A 23428-nucleotide genomic window follows, 5' to 3' on the forward strand; every position below is an offset into this window, starting at 1 on the left:
GTCAGTGCCACATTTCCACTCTGGACTCCTCCTCCCCCTGCTTTTACATGCTTTACTGAACACATATGCTTGCAAAGTGTTGTAAATACCCAGGCACTGTAAAATGTTTGCCTTCTGGGTTGTGCCCCTCTATCTATCCACCTGACATTGATTAGAAAGACATGGCCTTGCCCTTCTTGACCTTGCAGTGAAACTCTTGACATCTTGTAACACTGTTTGTTTTAGTAGTTCTGACAAAACATTACCTGTCGTTCTTTTTTATAAGCTTATATTCAGCAAAGCATATTAAGCACTAACATCAAAGGCATTTTGTGGTTGGCAGGACGGAGTAACTCCGAGCCAGTGTTTTTCCACTGAAGACATGAACGGACACTCCGTGAGTTCAGCAGAGCCAAACTTTTCATTCTGCTTAAACTTCAAAAATCCGAGTTTCTCTATAATTAATGTTTATCCCAATCAGTTCAGGGAAAGAGTGAATAAAAGCATGTGATTGTTGCTTCCTGCTCAGATGCTGAAGGATTAATTAACACAGCAGCATGTTTGTGGTAATTTTGGGTTGGCTGGGTCAAACATTGATGACTGAAGAATCCCTTTGCTTTGGGATTATTGTTCTCTCTTGTTCTCACAACAGTTTTCTGCATCTGTTGATGGGTTGTCGAAGGGATGGTTGAACTATATTGTTGGAAGCACAGCTTTGAACATTGATTTTGTTTATATCTTGTTTTCATTAATCAGATTAAGCAGTTCTGTTCCACTTTTTTCCACTTTTGTGGAATGCTTTATTTTTCCCTCCAGTTTTCTGTATGACTCAACATCGCAGGTGTGTTTGCTGTGAATGAACTCTTTGTTCTTTGTTAAGCTGTCCATCTCTTGTTTCTTTCCACTCTTCCTCTTTCTGGTTTTCTGTAATTTAACTGGAGATAAAAACTAGTTTCTTTAGCATTAAGAAAAACCCAAATTAAGCAGAACAGTGATGTCAAATCTTGATATACCATTCTATAAGAATGGTAAGTGCCATGTGATGCTAATGATGCATTGGGATTGTGATTGGACGAACACTGGGCATGTTTAATTAAAAAGGGGGAAAAAATAAGGATTTAAAAAAAAAAAAAAAATCATTACAAATTTGTGTTTTAGCGTTTCCTCATTATTTCATCTTATTCTCTCTCACATTCCTTTTTGTAGTGTTTCTGTGATCTTACCTCCCATTGTGTCCTTTCCTCTACCCATCCACACCTCCCAATCCCATCCATTAACCAGGAGCCAGGGCCTGCCAAGGTAACGGTGACCAGCAGCAGCAGTGGAGGCAGCATCCCATGCCTGCCCAGCAGTATTGCCAACGCTGAGCGTGTCCCAATGAGCCGCGCCACCCTATGGCAGGAGGAGAGCCGCTGGAGCAGGGCCACCATCCCTTGCAGCCGCAGTGCCTCCTGCCTCAGCCAGCTGAGCCAGAGCCAACCAGACTCCAGTATCACTACTCAAGATGGTGAGGAAGACTCCACACATCACTTTTACATGAGAAAATAACTTAAGGACTTGAACTGTGACAGCATCTGTTACAGGAAACTGCAAAATGTCTTTATTAGTTTTAGCAAAACACATCAGTTGAAATGTTTCATATCTGTCGATCTGGGTTTGTGTTTCAGATGGTGGCACTGTGAGCACTGGGCGAAAGGTACGAGTAGAGAGTGGGTACTTTTCCCTGGAGAAGACCAAGTCAGAGCCTTCCCCACAGTCCACACATCACTCTCAGCCACCCCAGCATCTGCCCCTGTCCTCTTCAGCATCATCCTCCTCGTTAGGAGCTCCCAGTTCCAGGTACACCTCTGAGTCAGAGCCCCAGATTTCCCCTCATCAACCCTCCCAAGATACTCTCCCCTCTCCAGGTGAACTTGTTTCCCCAAGCTACTCCACCATCAGCTCCTCCCAGAGCTCACTGGACTCTGAACCCAGTGTGGCTACATCCACCTGGGAGGGATGCAGTGGTGATGGAGCGAACAATTGTAGCGCGAGTGGTGGAGGCAGAGTCGGTCGGTCCGGCAGGGAGTACGCGGCTCTGTCTGATGTGCCAAGAGCTCGCAGGCTGAGCTACAGAGAAGCCTTCCGCTCAGAGAAAAAGCGGCAAGAGCTGAGGGCGCGCACACGGAGCCCAGGGAGAGAGGAGGTGGCTCGGCTCTTTGGAGAGGAGCGCAGGTGAGGATGGGTGTTGTGCTCAGTTTTTTGTTGCTTTTTTTTAACATTTGTGTTCTGAAAGCTCAAGTCCCAGTGATAGAAAGATGCAGATAGTATTGTGATAATGGCAACATCATTATCATTAATGAGCCACTGGCTGTTAGCGCTTGGCTCATACATTGCTTGAAATAGTTTTAGCACCACCTTGTGGCTGCTGCCGTTGAGGCACTCCTTTTGCTACAGCGATGCATCTTTTGCTAACTTAACAGTGGTTTATCATTAATGATTCAGGGGGAATTAAATACAAGTTGATGATTTAATTTCTACTGATCTCTACCTTTTGCTTTTGCTACCTTGCTAGTTTGTTTTGTTGTTTCCCTCTTTTCCAGGGGGCTTCTGAACAGAGCTTCTCAGAGCTAGTGCTCAACCAACCCCTCCACCCCTGTCCCAATGCTGTTCCCTGCTGGTCACCGCTGATTCCTGCTTTCTCTCATTTCATCTCTGCACCACTTGGGAGCACACACATGCACCGTGTCATGCAATACATACTTAATTTCCTCTGTTTGCTGGAAATACCTGCGATGCATACAAGTGATCGATCATATTTGCGGTTTAGTCTCTCCTGATGAAGTCTCTTTTCTGAAATACATATACTTTCACCAGTGCAGTGCCTTAAGGTAATGCTGACTCTGTTTCCATTTGCTTCTGCCTCTGCAGAGTATTTAATACACCATTCTAGTCATTTTCCTTTTCCTCCTAAGTTTATCTTTCATCTATAATGATTACCATTATTCTGTTTTGTATCTCTGGATTGTTTTCTTTGGGGATATAATTTCTTCTCTGCGAAAAGGATTTTGAATCTAGAATGATGTCTGCAGCTTTCCTTTTTATTACAGTAAAATGAAACTTGATGTGTGCTATATGACACATGATTTTGATCTGAATAATATTTCATATCATGCTTTGAGCTTGTTTGATTATATCTAATTCTCCAAAAACTTGAATGGCATGCTGCATCATTATGTCTTGTTGTGTTAGTTGATTTAAAGAATGACCAGTTTAGGTTGTGTGTCGGATGCTCTTTGCTTAGTGAAACATGCATCATGTATTATAGAATGTGGTCATTTTGTGTCTCTTAGGCGATCTCAAATCATCAGTCGGTTTGAGGCGAGTCACCGTGTTGAGCATATGGACACAGGCAGCTCTAATGATCCTTCAGCCAACACCACAGCAATCCAGAGACAAGGCCGGAGTGAGAGGCGATATCTGGACAACAAGCATGTAAGCTGTTCTTGTTATTAAATGAACAAATCAAACAATTCAGATGAGTTTCGTTGAAACTAATGCTATTTTCTATGATTATAGGAGATGTCACTTGAGACGGGAAAGGAGTATTTAGCCCCTGATGTGTCCAGTTCCAGTTTTGTCAACTTGAGAAGAGCCAAGTCATTGGACCGTAGAGTTACAGAGTCTTCAATGACTGTGAGTGTTCAACAAGAAAGCAGTTGAATTAAGCAGAACATCAGATTAGGAACATCTGCTGCAGTCTTTGATGTTCGAGTTTGTCTTGGTTTGTCTTGTACATACAAACAGGTGGCTACAGACATTTTTAAATCAGATTTTCTACATATTGTTCAGATTACATATAAAAAAACTGGTCAAGGTTGCCAACAGAGGTTGAGTCACATCAACTGGAATGGGTTTATGGCCTTGGAAGACCATTCCCACTCTTCAAGAAGAGCTGCTGGCATTCTATAGCGAGGATATACAAAGAAAGTGCAGAACTTTGATGTGCATGTTTGCATACACATCAAATATATCCCAGCCCTGAGAGTCTACAACCATAGAGCCGCGACAAGCCTGAAGTCTTGTTAGTGATCATTGTCCATATTTTCATTTTAGGCTGAGTGTTATTAAGTGTTGTCTGTGGGACGGCTAAAGGGTTGCTTTTGTAGCAGAGGTGGAGGTCATGTCTCAGTCTACATCCTCTGTCCTCTTAAATGAATGTCTCTTCTTTGACATGACAATGTGTTTTACTCTCCACTAAAATCACAAAAACATGTCTTACATTATAAAGGTTATAGAAAACAGCTGAGAGTTGGTTCTCTGGTGTTGAACCATCTGTCAAGTGGTGGTTTGGTTTTCCCAGTATGGCGCTTGCTGCATTTTTCCATCCACTAAACTGCATATGAGTTTTGTTTGTTTTGTTTTTTCCCCCCTAGTTCTCCTTCGAGTAAGGAGTCAACACTTTGAGATGAACCAGTTTCTGTGTAATGGTGCGGCTGGGTTTGAGAAATACAGATGCTAAATGCTGAATTCCTCTAACGTTCCAGCTTTCCCATTTCCTTTTCATCCTGTCTGCCGATGTTGGTGGTATTGCTGGGTCTCGCTGCAGTTTATAAAGGTCTTGTCCAGAAAGCTGCGGTCCACCTTCAGCTTCTTTTTGTTATCCTGGGGTCATGCATTGGTTGAGATGTTGTATGCTTGTTACTGAATGGTTGTGTTGATTCCCAGCTTGTTTTCCAGGTGATAAAATTAAAACGGAGGTTCTGGTCTGCGTGTGTATGTGTGATTTTTCCTGTTCACTCTGACTTGGTGGCTACTGTCCTCCACTCCATATTGTATACAGTGAAGTCAGAGAGAGGCAAACTGCTGGTGTTTGCATTTTTTCCTATATGGACTTGATGTTCTCGTCCACTAAGGTGACTCTCCATTACTTTGGTCTGCCATTGAGAAACACACCTACCTCCATGTCCACTGCAGTATCATTAAAGCAAATAAAGGATAATATGAGCCACTGAAATGTAAATTTAAATTCAATATGCAAGACAGTTAAGACCCATAAGCTTTCCCCAACTGGCATGATAATACATAAATAAATGTTGTATAAGTAATTGTGAAGGCATTCATTAGTTGCTGTAAAGTGACCTGCTCAAGAGGATGATGGCATGCAGTGGTCCGGTCTCTTTATGTTATGACCACTTAAGATGCTGTTTGGTTTTCACAAGTAAAATAAATGTAGCTCTTTAGTTTATGAAGGTTGTGTTTGAATCTTTTTAAGGTCTGACTCCTGATAGTCTGATCTGTGGTCTCTTCATGGAGTTCTGCAGGGGTAATCCAGTCAGCGTGTGGCTACTCCCCGTGTCTGAACTGCAGCTGCCAAAAACCCCCACCCATTCAAAACGCACACATATACACACACCACTGCCGCCACTGGTACTGATGATTATAAATAGCCAGCACAGAAGCAGCAGCAGTTGTGTGTATGTCTCTGGGATATACAAGAAACAGACTGTCAACATATGAATTGAAGGCAGTTTGCTGTCAGAATGACTCTCTGCCAGGCAGTGACACCACACCGGATGAAGCTCAACAAAAACAAGGTATTATTGAGTGAGCAAAAGTCAGGTTTTGGACCAATGGTTTACTTTGGGGTCTATAAACAGACTTGAGTTTGGTTTCGATGTGCTGCAGTTTGTGTTTCACAGGGAAAGTCCGGCTCCCACCAGACAGTCTCTTCGGCTGGAGCCACCTATTAACACTTATACATCTTTAACTTGGTTGATTACCTAAATGTCAGTAAATGCTTTGTTTATTTTACACTCTGATTTTATATGGAATAAATCATTCCTGTCGCTCACATGCAGTTGTGCAAAATCAAATGAGTACAAAGTTATTTTTTAAAAAAGTGTAATTGTCCTTAATGCGACTGATGTTTGAAATACATTTCCTATATTGGCTTCATGTGTTTTATGTAATTGCATCACATGATGTTGCATAACTTTGTGTCTTTATTCCAGCCGGATCTGCTGAACTTCAAAAAAGGATGGATGACAAAGCTTTATGAAGATGGAATGGTAATTTGTTTGTAATAGCAGGATGTCATGACTGTCTCATGCATGTCTTTCTTTCTTAACAAGTAAACTAAAGAAATGACATTTTGTCCTCCTTAGTGGAAGAAACACTGGTTTGTCCTGACAGACCAAAGTTTAAGGTACTACAAGGACTCAGTAGCTGAGGAGGTAAGACCAGTCTTTCTCCACACCTCACTGGAATAAGTTGGCAGTCATAAAGGTTTGCTGTTTGTTCTTGTTTCCCTCCTTTAGGCCTCAGAACTGGACGGTGAGATTGACCTTTCCACATGTTACGATGTCAAAGAGTTTCCAGTCCAGAGGAATTATGGCTTCCAAATTCTTGTGAGTGTTGATTCTTCATGCCACGTACTGTCCTGCATCATTAATCACCAGTGCAGATGAAACTCATTGTCTTCACATTTTAGCTCTGTTGTCTCTGCTCGGTCTATAAACAGCCTTACACAACATGTGGTTCAGGTATCAGGTTTTGCTGTTTCCCCCCGAAACGTTTCTTTGTCTGACATGAAGGATGTCGCTTGACTTGTCATCTCTCCACTAGAGGCTGACATCATAGGGGTCTAAATCTGCTGGAGTCACTGCCAGCCCTTCTAGTCTCCTCTGTGTGGCCTTCATCCTGCACAATATGTTTACCTAACCCCTTACATGCAGAAGCCCTGTCCTTGTTTCTGTCACACAATATAAATAAATCTGCAAGTTTACATAAATGAGTGACGTTGGATGGTTTTGACAGTTAATGCAGCAGTGGAGTTTGCGTTTTGTCAGGTTTGCGTTCAGTTCACTATACTGGTCCAGCGTGGGGGGAACAATGGCCACAAGATGATTTCATTTGTTGACATGTTTTACTTGGAGTCTCTTCCACCGTTATGTTGTGGAAGATGTCAGAAATAGAGTAGTCAAGGGGGATCGTCATCTCTGGCTGTGAACAACATGGGTTTGGTGTTGAAATGAATAACTCCTGTATTTATATCTAGTGTGGGTTGCATGATGGTCTGCTTGGAAGAAGACTGTTTTCTTTAACTTTGCTGCTGTGAAGAGTTATTTACTCTCTTAAATCCTGGTGTATGCAGTGAAACTTGCTACTAGTGGTCATTATGTCAGAAACTCTGGTTGAATCTATTGCAAAACCAGTAACTAGGTTGTAAGGCTGCTCCGTGTACAGGCGTAGTAGGTTTGTTTACTAATGTAAATTACAGATGTAATTATAGATTCTGTAGTAGGCAATCATATATATTTATACATATATATATATATATATATATATATATATATATATATAGACTTTTTTTTTTTTTGTTCATATAAATAATTCTGTAATTGTGAGAGGATCATCAGCCCTAAAATTCTACAAACTTTTCTTCAGCACTGGTATGGTATGATGCTCTGCAGCCGTTCAAGAAATACTCTCGTCTTGTTCTGGGGGCTTTACAGAAAAAAAGCAGAAATTATGGCTAAGGTCTTTTTCTGTGAAGAAAACCAGCCTTTGTACATATTTTTTCTTTTTTAAATGTACAAAGTTTCCCCAATATTAACCCAAAGTTGTCATCAACATGTCAGCCATTTGCTAATAAAACGCCCGTCATTTTATTTATTTATATTTTGTTTGCTTATTTGTTTTAGTGTAAAGAGGGAGCGTGCACCCTGTCAGCTATGACCTCTGGAATCCGCCGCAATTGGATTCAGGCCATTATGAAGAATGTGCGACCCACTATTGCCCCTGATGTCACCCGGTAATACTCAGCCAGGATTAACACTAATCACTGGCAGATATACCAGATGCTTTTTCTCACTTTATTTATCTGAATTCCTGTCTCCTCCTCACCCTCTCTCTTTCCTTCTTTCTGTGACGCCTCAACCGGTATTTTCAACCTGCTTCCAGGAAAAACATCTCTCTGAAACTATCCGTTCTGAAGCCCAGGTTGGATTGCTTGTGTGTTGAATTTCTCCCCCTCGTTGAACAGTGATGTAATTGCTCAGCAATGTCAGCCCCGACGTGTTTGTCATCCCACCACATGTCATGTGATTGAGTAATGTCTCCCTGTCAGTTATGCCACCTTAGAGGCACGCGTCAACATACGCCTACCAACACCCCAGACTGATGCTAATCATCATTGTAATGCGACTGTCCACTCAGTAGGCTTTGGAAATTGTTCCAAACTAAAAACGTAGCTAGTGGAAAAAAAGATGTGTTTTTCTGTTTCCAAATAAGTTTCCCAAACTCGATACCCCCCCCCCTCCTTTTGTCTTTAAGGATTGCCTTTCAGAAAGCACACTACAGGCGATGCTGCGTACATACCACGTTTACTGAGTCACACACCTTCCTGTCACTTTGTCTCCAAGGCAGCTCTGTCTGAGTTATTTCTGCATAGACACCTGGCAGATTACTTTTATTCACTCTTCAACACTGTCCCTTCTCATTTTCCCCCTCTTTCACCCCCTTTCACCCCCTCACACACACACGCACGCACGCACGCGCGCGCTGTCTGACACCTCTACAGACACAGTGAACATCGAGGATTCTGTCCGACTGTGTTGCGCTCTAACTCTGCAGGTGCCGACATACGTCAGTGCAGCTACTGTGTACGCTAAATTGCATTAACATAGGGGCTAAAAGCTGACATTTGCAATCAGATGATCCGAGATCACCAAAGCAGCTTTTAGCTTCAATGTCTGTCCTATAAATGTTCTGGTATTAATGCTTTGGATCCAGCTCATTAATGTTTATCAAGTTGTGTTCATAAAGTAGGGTTTCTGCAGGTCACGGGGAAAAGATAATATATCTATTTATAAATAGTTTGTGTATGCATAGGTGCGGCTCTTAAAGGAGGGATTTGGTGTTATTTAAAACCTTTCTCAGACATGGGATTAGCAACATGTGTATTTTAATTCATCTGCTACAGCGATGGGTTTTTTCTTACTAAGCCATCACTTGCATGTTATTTACAGCTTCTCTGAGACACACTGAGGGAAACTGAGTACTGCTGCAGTATTTCAAGTGATATGTATATTGACAAAACCCTCAAAGGAGCATTTAATATACCGCATGCATTACAATTAATACTAGCTGAGCACACAGTTGGTGGAAAAATAAATGTGCTGCCAAGGGAAGCAGTTAATTATTGTTTCTCTTAAGCACATTAAATCTTGTTGAACACCTGTGCATTAAACTCTTACTGATAAAGCTAAATTGGTGTTTATTCCAGAGAAAATGTTTTATTTTCCTGAGCCTGAATTCTTACTTCAGGCTGCAGCTGAATTTGTGGCATGTTGTTTTCAAGATGAATTAAGAGAGCCTAAGTAAAAGTGTGATGGGTGCAACAGAGGATTAGATATAGATCTAATTGTCTCACAATGAAAGTATTCATTCGAACGGTACCGGTCATTCATCAGGATTATGCTGCTCATCACTGCTACTCATCCAGATCTTGGTGACACATTCTTGATTTTATTATGGCAAAGTGTTTTCCGGGATCAATAAAGAAATGCAAATGAATCTAAATTGTATTCAGAATCTCTGAAACGATCCTAAATCTCCACTGGACTCTGCAGAAACCCTTTTAGTATAGTTAATTGAAGCTGCGTTACCAGAAGTCTATCGTTTTGTCCAGCAAGGCTTTGCAATGTCATTGTAGCTTGAGCTGATCTAAGTGTAAATTTCTCCCAAGTTCAGTTTCAGATCCCTGATCTGAACTATATTTATGTTTTTGTGTTCTGATTTTTATTTCAGATCCATTCCTGATGAGAAGATAAAAGGTCACGTAATGTTGGAGCCATGTTCACAGGCCATCACTGATCTAAGCCCCAGTCCTGAGCTCCCCAGGTCTGATGGCAGCAAGCAGCCATCAGGCAGTAATACGTCCACCTCTCCCTCTGAGCCACGAAAAAGCAGAGTCCGGGAGCGAAGACGGGAGGGTCGCTCAAAAACGTATGATTGGTCTGAATTCAAAATGGAGCAGACAGAGAAGCTTGTGAAAGAGCGAGCAGACACAGTTGACCTGAGCTCATCATGCTCTACAACCTCCTCTTACTGCTCTCCTCATTCTTCTTCTGCCTCCTCCTTGGCATCTTCTCCTGTCTCCTCCTCCTCCCTCCAAACCTCATCTGTATCGGGGGCTCAACCACCTTCAGTGTCAGTGGAAACAGAAAGGGAGAATACTAGGAGAGGAAATCCTCCCAAAAGCACAACCAGTGCAAGTCACACACCAAATACTGTAACTGTTATCTCAACACTTAATACGTTACCGCCATCAGCAGCTGAAAGCCAAGCACAAGGAAAGATGGACGTAGACCAGTCTACTGGTATTTGTCAAGGAAGGGAAGATAAAACGGACGGCAGATCACCTGATGTGCAGGAAGAGATTGAACAACGATGGCATCAGGTGGAAACGACACCGCTAAGAGAAGAGAAGCAAGTTCCCATCACAACAGCTTTAGGAAATTCTAACTCTGACCGACTGCCTCCGCATGAGCTTGCCGCGCTTTTGGACAAGGAGGTGCGTTTACACCCTGTGCTCTGATACTTGTTACTGGATGTTGTTATATTTATACTTTTTTTTTTTTAACCAAATAATCCCATCGAGATAAGAAAAGCTTTAATAGTGCTTCATGGAGAAAAAAAACATTTATTATGTAGTGAATTTCAAAATGTTTAATTACTACTCAAAGTGCATGAGGTGGACAGGAAGGAGGGGAAAACCCCCCAGTACAAACCTCCAGTGTTGGCGTATCGGCCCTCACAAAAATCCAGTCCCTGCAGATGCGCTCTCTGCAGGATATCACTTGATAGAATTGGTTTATCAGACTTCCGCTGTACCACCACAACTGCATACTTTCCAACTTTCTCTTTAATATGAGATGCATCTTACATTATATTTTTCAAATCCATTATGGTACAAACGTTGTCACAGTTTATAGAGTGGTGTTATCGGTGCAGTTTTGGGAAAAAAGTTGACAAAACTTTAAAATGTCTGACAAATAAGCACCCAAATATCCTCTTAGTTCCTGTAGCATTTTGGACTTTAAATATTCACCGAGATAAATCTTAAATATATGTCTAAACAATTATGAAACAGAAGAACATGAATAATTTGGCTGTTTATACACCCAGTCTGGTGTGTGTGAAATTGTAGGTTATCTTGTTCTTTGGTTTTTTCAATCAAAACTTTTTTTTTCCCCTTGCTTCTCCAGTTGGGACAGAAGCAGAAAAAGCTCGACCAATTACAAGAACAGAACAACATTTTAAAAGAGCAACTGGAAGATGCACTTGGGAGAGAACAGAATGCCAGAGAGGGCTATGTACTGCAGGTACGACACACACCATTTAACATGCAGCTATACAGCTCAACCTTGAGCTGCTTTATAGGTTCGGGACATGGCAACACTGTACAGTACTGTAATGGGAAAATAGCTGTTTTGAAATTACATGATGTTTCATGATGGATCATATTTTTGTGTTGCTACTGTATCTTTGAAAAACAACCTTTACTAACGGGTGTGGGTGCTTATTCTCTGAAACTGAAATGCATGGTTGTGGTGTTTTTAGCATGAGTTTAAACTAACTTGTTTTGAGGGAGTTTCACATCTCCTGGGAAAATAACTGATCTGATGTGTTTAAGGTAAGAAACTTGATCAATGGAGCTTGCACTGTGCTTTTTTGCTTCTGTTCACATGTGTCTTTTCTCGGCTTGAGTTTTTGTTTTCTTTGTTTTTGCATGCTTCATTTTTCAGATTTGCTTTCTTAAACTAATTTTTCTTCTTTATGCATATTTTGAACAATATAATTGGTCTTTTTTTCTCATGCAATAATAGGTGTCATGCTGAAGTTTTTTGTTTGTTTTGTTTTGTTTTTGAGGGGGGGGATTGGTTTTACAGAAGAGTTTCCATTTTCAAATGGCCTCAGAAAAAGCACTGTGAAAAAGCACTGTGAAAGCTTAGACAAAAAAAAATTATCTGAACAAAATTGATAACAGGACAGAAAATAAATGATTTTCCCAGTTACTCCAGAGATGTGGTTCTCTGTGTAAGGAAGAAAAAGTAAAATGTCATTAATAAGAATGTCTCATCAATTTTTTTTCAAGAGTGCAACGCCTCCTTCCTCTTCACCGCACAGAGTGCCATGGCAACATTTGCACAAGCTTAATCAAGATTTACAGGGAGAATTGGAGTCCCAAAAACACAAGCAGGATCTTGCACAGCAGCAAATACGGACATTAAAGAGAAGTTACACTGAAGCTCAGGATGCTGTGGACCGCCATGAGACTGAAATTCAGGCTCTACAGGTTAAACTTACATCTGCTATGGCTGAAATCTTGGCTAGTGAACAGTCTGTAGCCCGAATGCGGAATGAGCTAAAGCTAGAGCAGGAGCGCTCAAAAGAGCAAGAAGAGGAATATAGCCGCAGTGAGGCTACCCTGAGAGCCCAGCTAAAGGACAGTGAAGACAGACTCCGTGAAGTAGAAGCCAGCCTCTTGGAGAGAAACCAGGCCCTAAGGCACCTAGAACGCCAGCAGGCCCTGCAAAGAGACCATGTGAGAGAGATACAGAGGTTGCAAGAAAGGCTTCAAGAGGTGACCGCTCGGTTAATTGCTACCGAAGAAGGTCAGGCACTAAAAGAGGAGCGTCTGAGGAAGGAGCAACATAGCATGCAAGAAGGTCACGAGAGGGAAAAGCAGAATCTGTGCAGAAGATTAGCTGAGGCTGAAACTGCACGCAAGGAAGTAGAAGACAGACTGTTGGAGGCTGAGCAACAGGTTGAGGCCTTGTTGAGAGGGAGGCGGGCCTCAGGTGGGAAAGAATACAGGGAAGAAATGTTGAAGTTGCAGGAGCAACTGGCCCAAAAGTCTGACATGGTCGAGTCACTGAGACAAAGTGTACGAAGGCTGGAGGAAGAAAAGGGCCATCTCACCTGTCGCTGTCAGGAACTTCTCAACCAGATTGCAGAAGCAGACCGTGAGGTGAACAAGCTCCGCAGTCGTCTGGAAACCGAAGAAGCGGATTACGACACCCTGGAGCACTCGTATGAGAGGGCTACGCAGGAGTTTCAGAAAATGAGCCAGTTTCTAAGAGAGAAGGAAGAAGAGATCCGACAGACTAAAGAGATGTACGAGAGGCTAATGGTGCGCAAGGAAGAAGACTTAAAAGAGGCCCTTGTCAAAATGACTGCTCTTGGCACCAGCTTGGAGGAAACTGAACAGAAGTTGCAAGCAAAGGAGGAGCTCCTCTGTCAAATGACTCAAAGTCTCTTAGATAAGGCAGAGCCCTGCAATGCTGAAAAGGATCTGCAAGCCAAGCTTGTGGTTGCAGAGGATCGCATTGCAGAGTTAGAGCACCACCTTAATGCTCTGCAGCTAGGCTATGCTGATCTCCGCATGGAAAGAGAGCAGATACTAGAACAGGAGAGGAAGGGACGGGCAGAGACAATGTCGTCAAAACCAAATCTTCCTTTGGATGATTTTTCCAAGGCAGAGAACGCTGCAGACGATGAAGAGTCTCATACTAAGAGGCCAAGGATACGTTTTGCAAGTATTCACGGCCAAAAATACATGAGTCTTGAGGACGAAGACGCCAGCCCTGTGAGCAATGAAGTTGTTGATGGAGAACAGAACGATAACCAGAATGTGAATGTAGACGTCAAACTGGACGATGAAAACGTTCCAGATATCACAGTATCTCATACAAGTGACCCAGAGAAATTCATCTCTATCATACACACCCTGGAAACTAAACTGCTTGCAACTGAGGATAAGCTGAGACATCTGACACAAAATTTAGACGTGCAACAGCCTGTCCAGACAGAAGACATGTCCATGACAGAAAAAAAGCCTTGCACAGAGGAAGAGATTAGCAACGTCATTAAGCATTACACCAAGGCTCTGGTGTGTGTTGAAAATAGTCGAGAGAAAGTAAGGGCTATTCTCAGCAGTTCCCATGGTAACACTGATTCTCAGCTGCACTCACTGTCAGAGATAGAGAATGACTTGTTTGATGCATCCCTTCATATCCGACAAGGCCAAAAAACGTTGGAAGAACAGTCACCGGCCCATCAAACTCAAACCACTGAGACTGTAGACACAGACATGCTGCATCTTTTTGTCAAAACGTTGTCATTTGAGGCAGTTGTTTTGAACAAGATGGCTTTGCTAATCCAAACCTCAAAGTCCGAGCTCCTAGAAGCTCTTGTTGAGATATGGGAGGACATGGAGCACATTAAAAGAAGTGATAAAGGTTGCTTGGCAATAGTTTATGCCGATGTCTTGACCAGGAAGTTGATGTTAGAGAGCACGTTCTGGAAGGAAGTAGAGAAAGCGGAGCGAAGTGTCACAATATCCAAAGAGAGCTGTGCTGATTTAGATGTTGACGCCACAGTGGTGTTTAAGAACTTCATCAAAGCAGAACTAGCCTATTCAGTTCAAAATCTTAAACTTTACTACGAAGACAAATTCCAAATCCTTAAAAGGGAGTTGGCCGAAGCCCATCGGAACTTACAGCAAAGGGAAGCGGCTCTGAAGGCAATTATTGAAGCTTCTAAAAGACCTGATCTGAAAACTGTAATAAAAGAGGTCAAAAATGACTTTGGCTTTGGTAAACAAAGATTAGCGGACATTCACCCCCCTGAACTTGCTCCTTACTTGGAGCAGATTGATATGGAGGAAGCTCGAGACTTGGCTCAGGAAATTGTAGACAGACAATTGGGGAGTGTAACTCCTTGTGGAGTTGACTCTGTTGAATCGTTTCAAAATGCACATGAAAGTCTGGCTAATGAACTTCAAAGACAAGCAGCAATCCTGCAGAAATTTGCTCAAGAAATAGAAAGCAGTGGCAGCCACCCTGAACTGTCTAAAATGATCCAGACTGTTATAGGGCACCAAACATCTCATCATTTGACAAGCACCTCTCTTTGTATGCGGGAAGCCCTTATCCAGGCTCAAGTGGCATATGTGGCATGTAGACTACGGGCCATGCACGAGCAAGACTTAAGTCTGTGTAAGCAGACCAGCCAGAACATGGAAGCTCTGGTGCAGCAGCATGCCTGCAACGTCACAGCAATCCAAGAAAAATATGAAGCGTGCCTACATGTGGAGCGACAGAACTTCACACAAACCGTGGCCACACTCCAGGAGGAGAATCAGACGCTGAAGAGCGAGATCAGCAAACATATCAACCAGCTGTCTGAGCTGCAGGACCGAGCGGCCCTCATGGAGGATCATTTCCAGAATGAGACTGAAGAACTGAAGCAGAAGCACAAAAAGGAGCTTAGCCAAGCAGAGCAAGGTTGGGCCTCAACAGAGCTGGCTCTCATGGAGACGGCCAGTGACAGTCAGCGAAAGCTGGAGGTCCTAATCTTGGACATGGATAGCATGGAGGAACGCCACGAAAGTCAAGTGAGGAGACTGGAGGAGCAATTTGAGGAGAGGATCTGTGAGCTACAGCATATCCACAAAGAGGAGATTGATAAGCTACATTCGCAGTATTTGGAAAGCATCAAATGTGCCAAAGAGCACCAGTGGGACAAGACAATCCCAGAAGTCTTGCACTTGCTGCCTGGTGACGAGGTTGCAACCCCAATGGAGGAAGAGGAGCAGGGGAAAGGGGAGGATGCACAAAACATGCCAGAGGTGGACTCCATGGTGATTCTGAAGGACCGAATCCAGGAGCTGGAGACTCAGATGAATAGCATGAGGGACGAGCTGGAGAACAAGCACCTTGAGGGGGATGTGGCCAGCCTGAGAGAGAAATACCAGAGAGACTTTGAAAGTCTTAAGGTTTTTGCTCTTTCATTATATCCCTAGTAAATAAAAGTTTCTTAAGAAACAGAAGTAATCTGTCAAGCTAAATATGTCACTTAGTTCAGAACTGGGAAATGGTGTTGTCAATTGCTTGGTTTTCTTAACTACAATCAAGATCTGCTTCCATGGAAGCAATTGCTGATTTTTAAGCAGAGTTTTAAAGGGTATCCCATGCTGATTTATTAGAGGAATTTATGGCCTTACAGCCAAAAGGTAACTGTGTCAAACCTTGGCTGAGGAGGGGTTCGAACCTTGCTTCACCGTCAGAAGCAACCGTGTCAATGAAGTAGCTAAATATGCTAGAATATGTGATCACTGGCCACTTCTTCAGATTATCCTCCCATCTGTCAAACACAGTCGGCAGCGGTATGGTTATATTGTCCCGTTTTAGCTCGGTGTTGTTCCCACATGTTTAAATCCCCAACACTGGAAGAAACCACATTAGCCCGTACTGTTCGCACGTAAACAAACGCTGCTTTTGGTTTGTGTCAGAAGTCGTGCCCATAATTCACGCAAGGCATCATGGGGGCTAGGAATAAGGTATACAGAGATTGTATGTTCTGCAGGTACTTATGCTTCCTCTCACAGTCCAGAGACGTGCATGTGAGGTTAATTGGTCACGCTACATTCTCGCTAGACAATGTGAATGGTTGGTTGTCTCTACGTTGATCCTGCAGCAAACCGGCAACCCGTCCAGTGTGTACCCTGCCTCTTGTCTGCTAATTGCTGGGATAGGCTCCAGCTTCCCCACAGAAAAAGGGTTATAGACTATGAATGAAAAACATATGTATTCAGCTAACATAAGGCTGCGGTGCTACGTTGTCGTTCAGTCATACAAAATGTTTCCAAGTATCAGATATAACTGGTATGTTGCACCAACACGATGAGCGGGGAGAAGACCAACACAATTATAGTGACCTTTCCTATATTATAACTTAAATATCACACATACACCCTCTTTAGCCTTTACTGGTGCCTGTGTGTTAGCTAAGTTGGGAAAAATGAGAAAACTGACATGATGTGTCAGCAAACTGGATTTTTTTTTTTTTTTTTTTTTTTTTTTTTTTTTTTTAAATAAATCAGCTGGGACCTCTTCAAAGCTTTACTAAATGAAGCTGAACAAATAATAGTTTTTCAGTTTAAATGTAATAAATCACCTGTGGCTCCAACATTGCCCCTTTTGGTTGGCATAAAAAACAAAAAATCACACCATTTCCTTTCATAAATTTATGAGCTAGAAAATCATCCTTAACCAAACTGTGACTCTGTGGGTCTACAGCTTTAGTGCTTTAACTTGCTTTGCTACTAACTCAGCTGGGCTTAAGGTTGTAAAGAAAACTGCATGGCTTCTGTCGCCAGTTTTTGCATGTAACCTAGTGAGCTAATAATAGATTTAGCATTTATAGTCACAAGTGAAATGTTTTGTTGGTGTGAAATGCATAGCGATCGTCCCAGTGACAAACTCTCTTCCTGCAGGCCACATGTGAGCGTGGCTTTGCTGCAATGGAAGAAACCCACCAGAAGGTGATAGAAGACCTCCAGAGGCAGCATCAGAGGGAAATTTCCAAACTCATGGAGGAACGAGAGAGACTACTGGCTGAGGAGACTGCTGCCACAATTGCTGGTAAGGAAACTGTCTTGCTAAAGATCCTCAGCACATGTTAAATGACAACAGAGTAATTCACTACATGGCTTCTCTTTCATATAGCTATTGAAGCGATGAAGAATGCACACAAGGAGGAACTGGAGAAGACCCAGCGCTCTCAGCTGAGTGGACTGAACTCAGATATTGATGAACTCCGCTTACAGTATGAGTAAGTTTTAAGTTAGGAGCATGCACTTTGTGCATAAGGAGGAACTTATGTGCTACTTGCCTTTTTATAGAGAAAAAAAAAACACTAAACAAAACTTTTTTTAATATAAAAAATAGTAAAGATCAAAGAGGTCAAATGCACAGTATTGACAGCAGGGGCATCTGTGCAATGAATGCTTAAAACAGGACAGGTAGGCAGCTCCAAGTATTTACAGGTACTGATTACTAAGAGCTACAAAAAACAAAAAAAGCACAAATTAAATGTAAAAATCAAAATATTGCACAATGGAATAAATTGTGAGGTAGTACATAATGGTGACAGAAAATACATCAGTGCAAATAAAAAAGTTGGAATAAACAAGGTGACAAAGGAACTATTGGTTTAGTAGTCTGATGGTTGTGGGGAAGAAACTGTTTTTGAGTCTGGTGGTCCGTGTGTGGACTCAGTAACGGCTACCAGACAGTATAAACTTGCGCCATCTTAGTGAAGTTGTAATTTCAACTATAAAATTGCAAAAAGCTAAAATTGGAGCAACATCTGGGAAAATCACCATGGATACTTAATGGAAGAATCTGCTTTCGGTTCCGAGGGAAAAAACTTCAATGCATTTAAAAAACAATCAGAAAAGGTTTCAAACTAATGTTGTATCGTTGTGACCGTTAAGGGAAGAGCTGCAGTCCATCCAGCGAGAACTGGAGGTGCTGTCAGAGCAGTACTCACAGAAATGTCTGGAGAACGCTCACCTGGCTCAGGCGCTGGAGGCAGAGAGGCAGGCCCTCAGGCAGTGTCAGAGAGAAAACCAGGAACTAAACGCTCACAATCAGGTCAGTTTCCATTCCTGCGACCTGCAAGTGTCCTGTATATAAAAATACTTTTCTGTCCACGGGCTAAAATACTACTTTGTCCGTCCGACAGGAATTAAACAACAGATTGAGTGCAGAGATCTCTCGGATGCGCTCCTGTTTCAGCGGTGAAACGGCTTTATCGCCGCTTACCCAGGGCAAAGACATTTATGAGCTGGAGGTATGTGTAAACATGCACACGCATACAAAACATGATGTCCAATCTAAGCGTTTCTATGTGTTTCTCAGGTGCTGCTACGAATAAAGGAATCAGAGATTCAGTATCTTAAACAGGAAATCCACTCTTTGAAGGACGAGCTGCAGTCTGCTTTAAGGGTAATTAAAAGAAGGCATGTCTCCATGATTTAGAACATACGGTCACAAACTCGGGGTTGCACATTATTGACTGCTTGATCATTTTACCAGGACAAGAAATATGCCACAGACAAATATAAGGATATTTACACAGAGCTGAGCATTGTAAAAGCAAAGGCTGATTGTGACATTAGTAAACTGAAGGAGAAGCTGCACATCGCCACTGAAGCTTTAGGAGAGAGAACCGTCGATGGGACAGTTACGTCTGGATATGGTAAGAAGATGAAAGACTTTTGCCAATAAATGCACTTTGGAGGGATGGGAACCTGTTTACATGCACACCAAAAACCTGATCATTACTTAATTTCTGGAGTTATCAGATTATTCCAGTGGTCATATAGAATGGGATTAGATTCATGCCATCATCTTAAACTAAAAGAATTTGTTTTGACACTTTGAAAGTTAGTGTTTGAAAATTTAAAACTAGAAATTGGTTTTTGCAAGTCTGAAAAGGTTTGAAAGCTTAAAAAGGTTTAAACCTTATCCATCAGCTGTTTTATTAAAACTATCTGTTCACTTTTGTGTCAGTAAAATGCAGACGCACCAACTGTCCCTTCCCCCAGAGCTTTTTTTTTTTTTAAAAATATTAGTAGCTGTGATGAAACTCTGAAACTAAAAGCCCGTGTTCCACCCAGAACTCACATACAAAATGTTTTCAGATTTGAACATTTCAAGACTAAAGTTTAAAGGTTTCGAAACTTTTTTTTTTTTTTTTGCAAATATGCACACAGCAGTTTTCAGATCTCATTACAAGGTTTTAAAAGTTTTCTGCAAACTAATGTAGTGAGACAAAAATGCCATATTTAAAACTGTTTTCAAGTAGACATTTTCAAAGGTGCAACAAGAGGTCTGATATCTGGAAATGTGATACAGAAACATTCAAAATACATTTGAAGGTTTTAAAACTGTCTAAAACGTAAATTATATTTCAAATACTGATTTTCAAGGTTTCAGAACATTTTCTTTCATTTTCACATTATGGCAGGATTCTAATCTCCTAATTCAGAAAGCAAATTTGATATCCGTTATCAGATACCTGCCATTATCGGATTATGACAAACTAGATGAATACATGCACATTTCTCCCCAATACCCCAGTCTTCGTGCTTGCAGATCTGTGTATCTATTTAACCTTTTTACATGTGGGCATGTGCAAAGAGCTGTGTTGCCATTGCATTCACATTGGTCAGATTGAAAAACTGATTGGTCAGTTTTTGCATAATGAGCTGAAAACGGCTTCAACAGGGATTCAGAGCTCTGCACCAGTTTGCAGTGTCAGGTTCGTCTCAGTCCCGGTTTCCATTGTCTTTTCTTGCTAAATCTTTGAAACGCTACTCCTCCTACACCGTTTGTCTCACTTCAACCATTCAAGTATCAAACTCTTCAGCCCATTCAGGAGATATGTTCCATGACTTTCGGTCTTTGTAACATTTAAACTTTTTAAGTTATTCAAGTTTTTGTCAATGTATTGAAATCCGTTCCTGTGTTTGGACGAAACAGAATTCAGCTCAGTGATTGGTCCATTTTGTGCACCGGTACAAAGGTACACATACAAGGCACTGGTTCAAATGCAGCATTTAACATATAGCTCCATTGTTGTTTGTCGGCTGTTGCTTGTGTGATGGCGTGCAGTTCTGCAGGTTGCTCAATGTGAACTATTGGTCTCAGCTGCGCACTCCCTGCAACATTTCAACACTTTGATAAATCTTAAACACATTTAAAAAGTTTTTCACATTGAACAATAAAGTCTGTCACATCTTTAATGGAGTTTAGTTCAACCTCGCACATGTTTTTGCAATCCTGCTAATTACACCTTACTGGAAGTGGAAAAAAAGACATTCCCATGCCAAATGGCCAAGGTTAAACTAAGAGTACAAGTTGCATAGTGAGTAAGTCAGTTTGCTTCAATACAGGAGGTCATGGGTTCAAATCCCGATGTGGGACAATTAGAAAAAAAATGTTAGTTGTGCTTTTTTTTCCCAATTTCTTATACTTATGCAATTTCATTTCAATCATTCAGCATAATTCAATAAATGGGTATTTACATTTGCTATTATTTCAATAATATCTGTTTCTAGTTAGGGTCCGAGCCATACGAAGTATGGCAAGGCGCTATTGTTTTCCAAATGTTTATTATTCTCCTCGTTCTCAGCACAACTCGGCCATTTTTGACCCCCTTAGGCCCCGTGAAAAGTTGCGAAACTTGGCACACACCTCAGTCCCGGCGAAAATAGCGATATTCTAGTGTCTGCGTGCACGCCAATTCAAAAATGCCTCGACAGCGCCCCCTAGAAACGCCAAAAATGGCCTCTAGAATGGGGAAGAAAAATTTTAGTGTGACGTAGGACGACGAAATTCAGTACACATGTCTATCACATCAAGACAAGTAAAAAAGTCATTGAAACGCCTGTTCTCATGGTAACGGGCTGTCCGCCATCTTGGCGTTTGCTGCCATTTTTTTGCCCGTTTTTGTCAATTTGGGCGCATCGCATTTGAACGAACTAGTCTGAGGGGATTCATGCTATTGGCTCCACATTCGCCATGGAGCTTCGTGACAAGATGGGGACAAAAAGTTATTCAAATCTTTTTGATAGGAGAAAGCGTGTTACCGTGGCAACCCATGGAAAAAAGCGTTCTCGCCATGAAACACGGTTCACTCATATCTTCGCAGAAATACGTCCGATCGGAACCAAAATTCTGATAATTCATGTTTGGTAGGTCCTTCATGCATTGTAATATGTATTGTGGGGGGGGGCGCATTTTGGGGGAGGCCCCTAGGGGCCCGATAGTCTACTTTGACCTATGGCTACGAAATTCGGTACACATGTAGAAGTAACCAAGACGAGCAAAAAACTCTATTGAGAACCTGTTACCATGGCAACGGGGTGTCCGCCATCTTAGCGTTTATGCCCTTTTTATCACTTTAAGCGCATCATATTTGAACAAACTAGTCTGAGACGATTCATGCTATTGGCTCCACATTCGCCATGGAGCTTCGTGACAAGATGGGGACCAAAAGTTATTCAAATCTTTCTGATAGGAGAAAGCGTGTTACCGTGGCAACCCATGGAAAAAAGCGTTCTCGCCATGAAACACGGTTCACTCATATCCCTGCAGAAATACATCCGATCGGAACCAAAATTCTGATAATTCATATTTGGTAGGTCCTTCACGCATTGTAATATGTATTGTGGGGGGGGCACATCTTGGGGGGGGGCCCTAGGGGCCCGATCGTCTACTTTGACCTAGGGCAACGAAATTCGGCACACGTGTATCAACCGTAGACAAGCAAAAAACTCAATTAAGCACCTGTTACCATGGCAACGGTGTGTCCGCCATCTTGGAAAAAAACCTTCTCGCCATGAAACACGGTTTGCTTAGATCTTTGCACAAATTCATGCGATGTGCACAAAAACTTTAACTATTCATATTTGGTAGGTCCTTGACACATTACAGAATGTATTGTGGGGGGGGCAGTTTTTTGGGGGGCCCTCAGGGGCCTGATCGTCTACTTTCACCTATGGCTATGAAATTCGACACACGTGTAACAACGCAAGGCGAGTAAAAAAGTGCATTGACCACCTGTTACCATGGCAACGGGGTGTCCGCCATCTTGGCGTTTACGCCCATTTAGCACTGTATGTGCATTGTTTTTGAACAAACTAGTTTTGGATTCGTGCCTTTTACTTCACATCCACCCGGAAGCTTTGTGGCGAGTTCGGGTGGAGGGTTCGGCATGAGGCGAGGACCCGATGGATGCCACTTGCGGCTTTAATTATTATTATTATTGTGGATGGAAAGTGGGCCCTGCAGAAGATGTTTCAGAACCACTGAAGTAAAACATTCACCTGTAAACCATTTAGCAACTTATTACTTGACACTAGCAGCTAATGCAAAGACCACTGGCATCTCCATGTTTAACAAAGACGGGATGTTTTAAAAGTAACAGGAAATGACATCACAACACATGTATGTACTAAATCCCACAATGGACTGGTAAAATGTAGACCGATTTTTCAAATAATTGTTTCAGAAGTGTATGCTGGTGCTTCAGATCTGATCATTACAATCATCTGATTACCTCCAAATATCTGAATTTGGTAGACATGTAAACAGACTCAATGTTTTAAATCAGATAATAAAGCGGGGGGGGTAAATGTGTTTAGTATTTTGCTACATGCGGTTAAAGAAGATAATAACAAATCTCTTGTTTTTAGACATCATGAAATCAAAAAGTAATCCAGATTTCATGAAAAAAGAACAATCTGCATCATCCAAGCAATCAAGAGGTATAAGGTCAAAGGTGAGTCTTGCTTTGCATTCTTCTGCTGTTTAATGTCTTTGAGTTGTTGCCAACGTGTCGCCACATGATGGAAAAATGGGAGCTGTTTTGGGCTTTTTTTCATTGTTGTAGTTGTTTTAAGAAGTCTTTCGTGCTGTAAGTTTGTCACCTGTCTGTTTCATCCACCAGTCTGTCACCGAGCAGGTCTCGTGGGATAGCTGACACTCCCTATGTGGGGTGATTTCCTCCCCCCCTTCCAACCCCTGTCCCAAGATGTGCTGTAGGT

The 23428-nt window shown here is 42.0% G+C and overlaps 1 protein-coding gene across 1 annotated transcript in view; it reads left to right on the forward strand.

Moving 5' to 3' along the window:
- Nucleotides 1–23428, forward strand: part of LOC306771302 (myosin phosphatase Rho interacting protein) — a 50691-nt gene that overhangs the window by 25596 nt on the left and 1667 nt on the right. Inside the window, exons 6-25 of the mRNA XM_079260451.1 lie at nt 323–376; nt 1186–1486; nt 1647–2193; nt 3312–3453; nt 3538–3654; nt 5973–6029; nt 6126–6194; nt 6279–6368; nt 7665–7774; nt 7924–7962; nt 9772–10537; nt 11232–11348; nt 12122–15805; nt 17306–17453; nt 17538–17643; nt 18308–18467; nt 18559–18666; nt 18735–18821; nt 18912–19074; nt 23078–23163. Coding sequence (XP_079116577.1) covers nt 323–376; nt 1186–1486; nt 1647–2193; nt 3312–3453; nt 3538–3654; nt 5973–6029; nt 6126–6194; nt 6279–6368; nt 7665–7774; nt 7924–7962; nt 9772–10537; nt 11232–11348; nt 12122–15805; nt 17306–17453; nt 17538–17643; nt 18308–18467; nt 18559–18666; nt 18735–18821; nt 18912–19074; nt 23078–23163 — 6951 coding nt within the window. The remainder of the gene's footprint in view (nt 1–322; nt 377–1185; nt 1487–1646; nt 2194–3311; nt 3454–3537; nt 3655–5972; nt 6030–6125; nt 6195–6278; nt 6369–7664; nt 7775–7923; nt 7963–9771; nt 10538–11231; nt 11349–12121; nt 15806–17305; nt 17454–17537; nt 17644–18307; nt 18468–18558; nt 18667–18734; nt 18822–18911; nt 19075–23077; nt 23164–23428) is intronic.

The sequence above is a fragment of the Telmatherina bonti genome (assembly GCF_933228915.1).
Source record: "Telmatherina bonti genome assembly, chromosome: 21".
NCBI lineage: Eukaryota > Metazoa > Chordata > Actinopteri > Atheriniformes > Telmatherinidae > Telmatherina > Telmatherina bonti.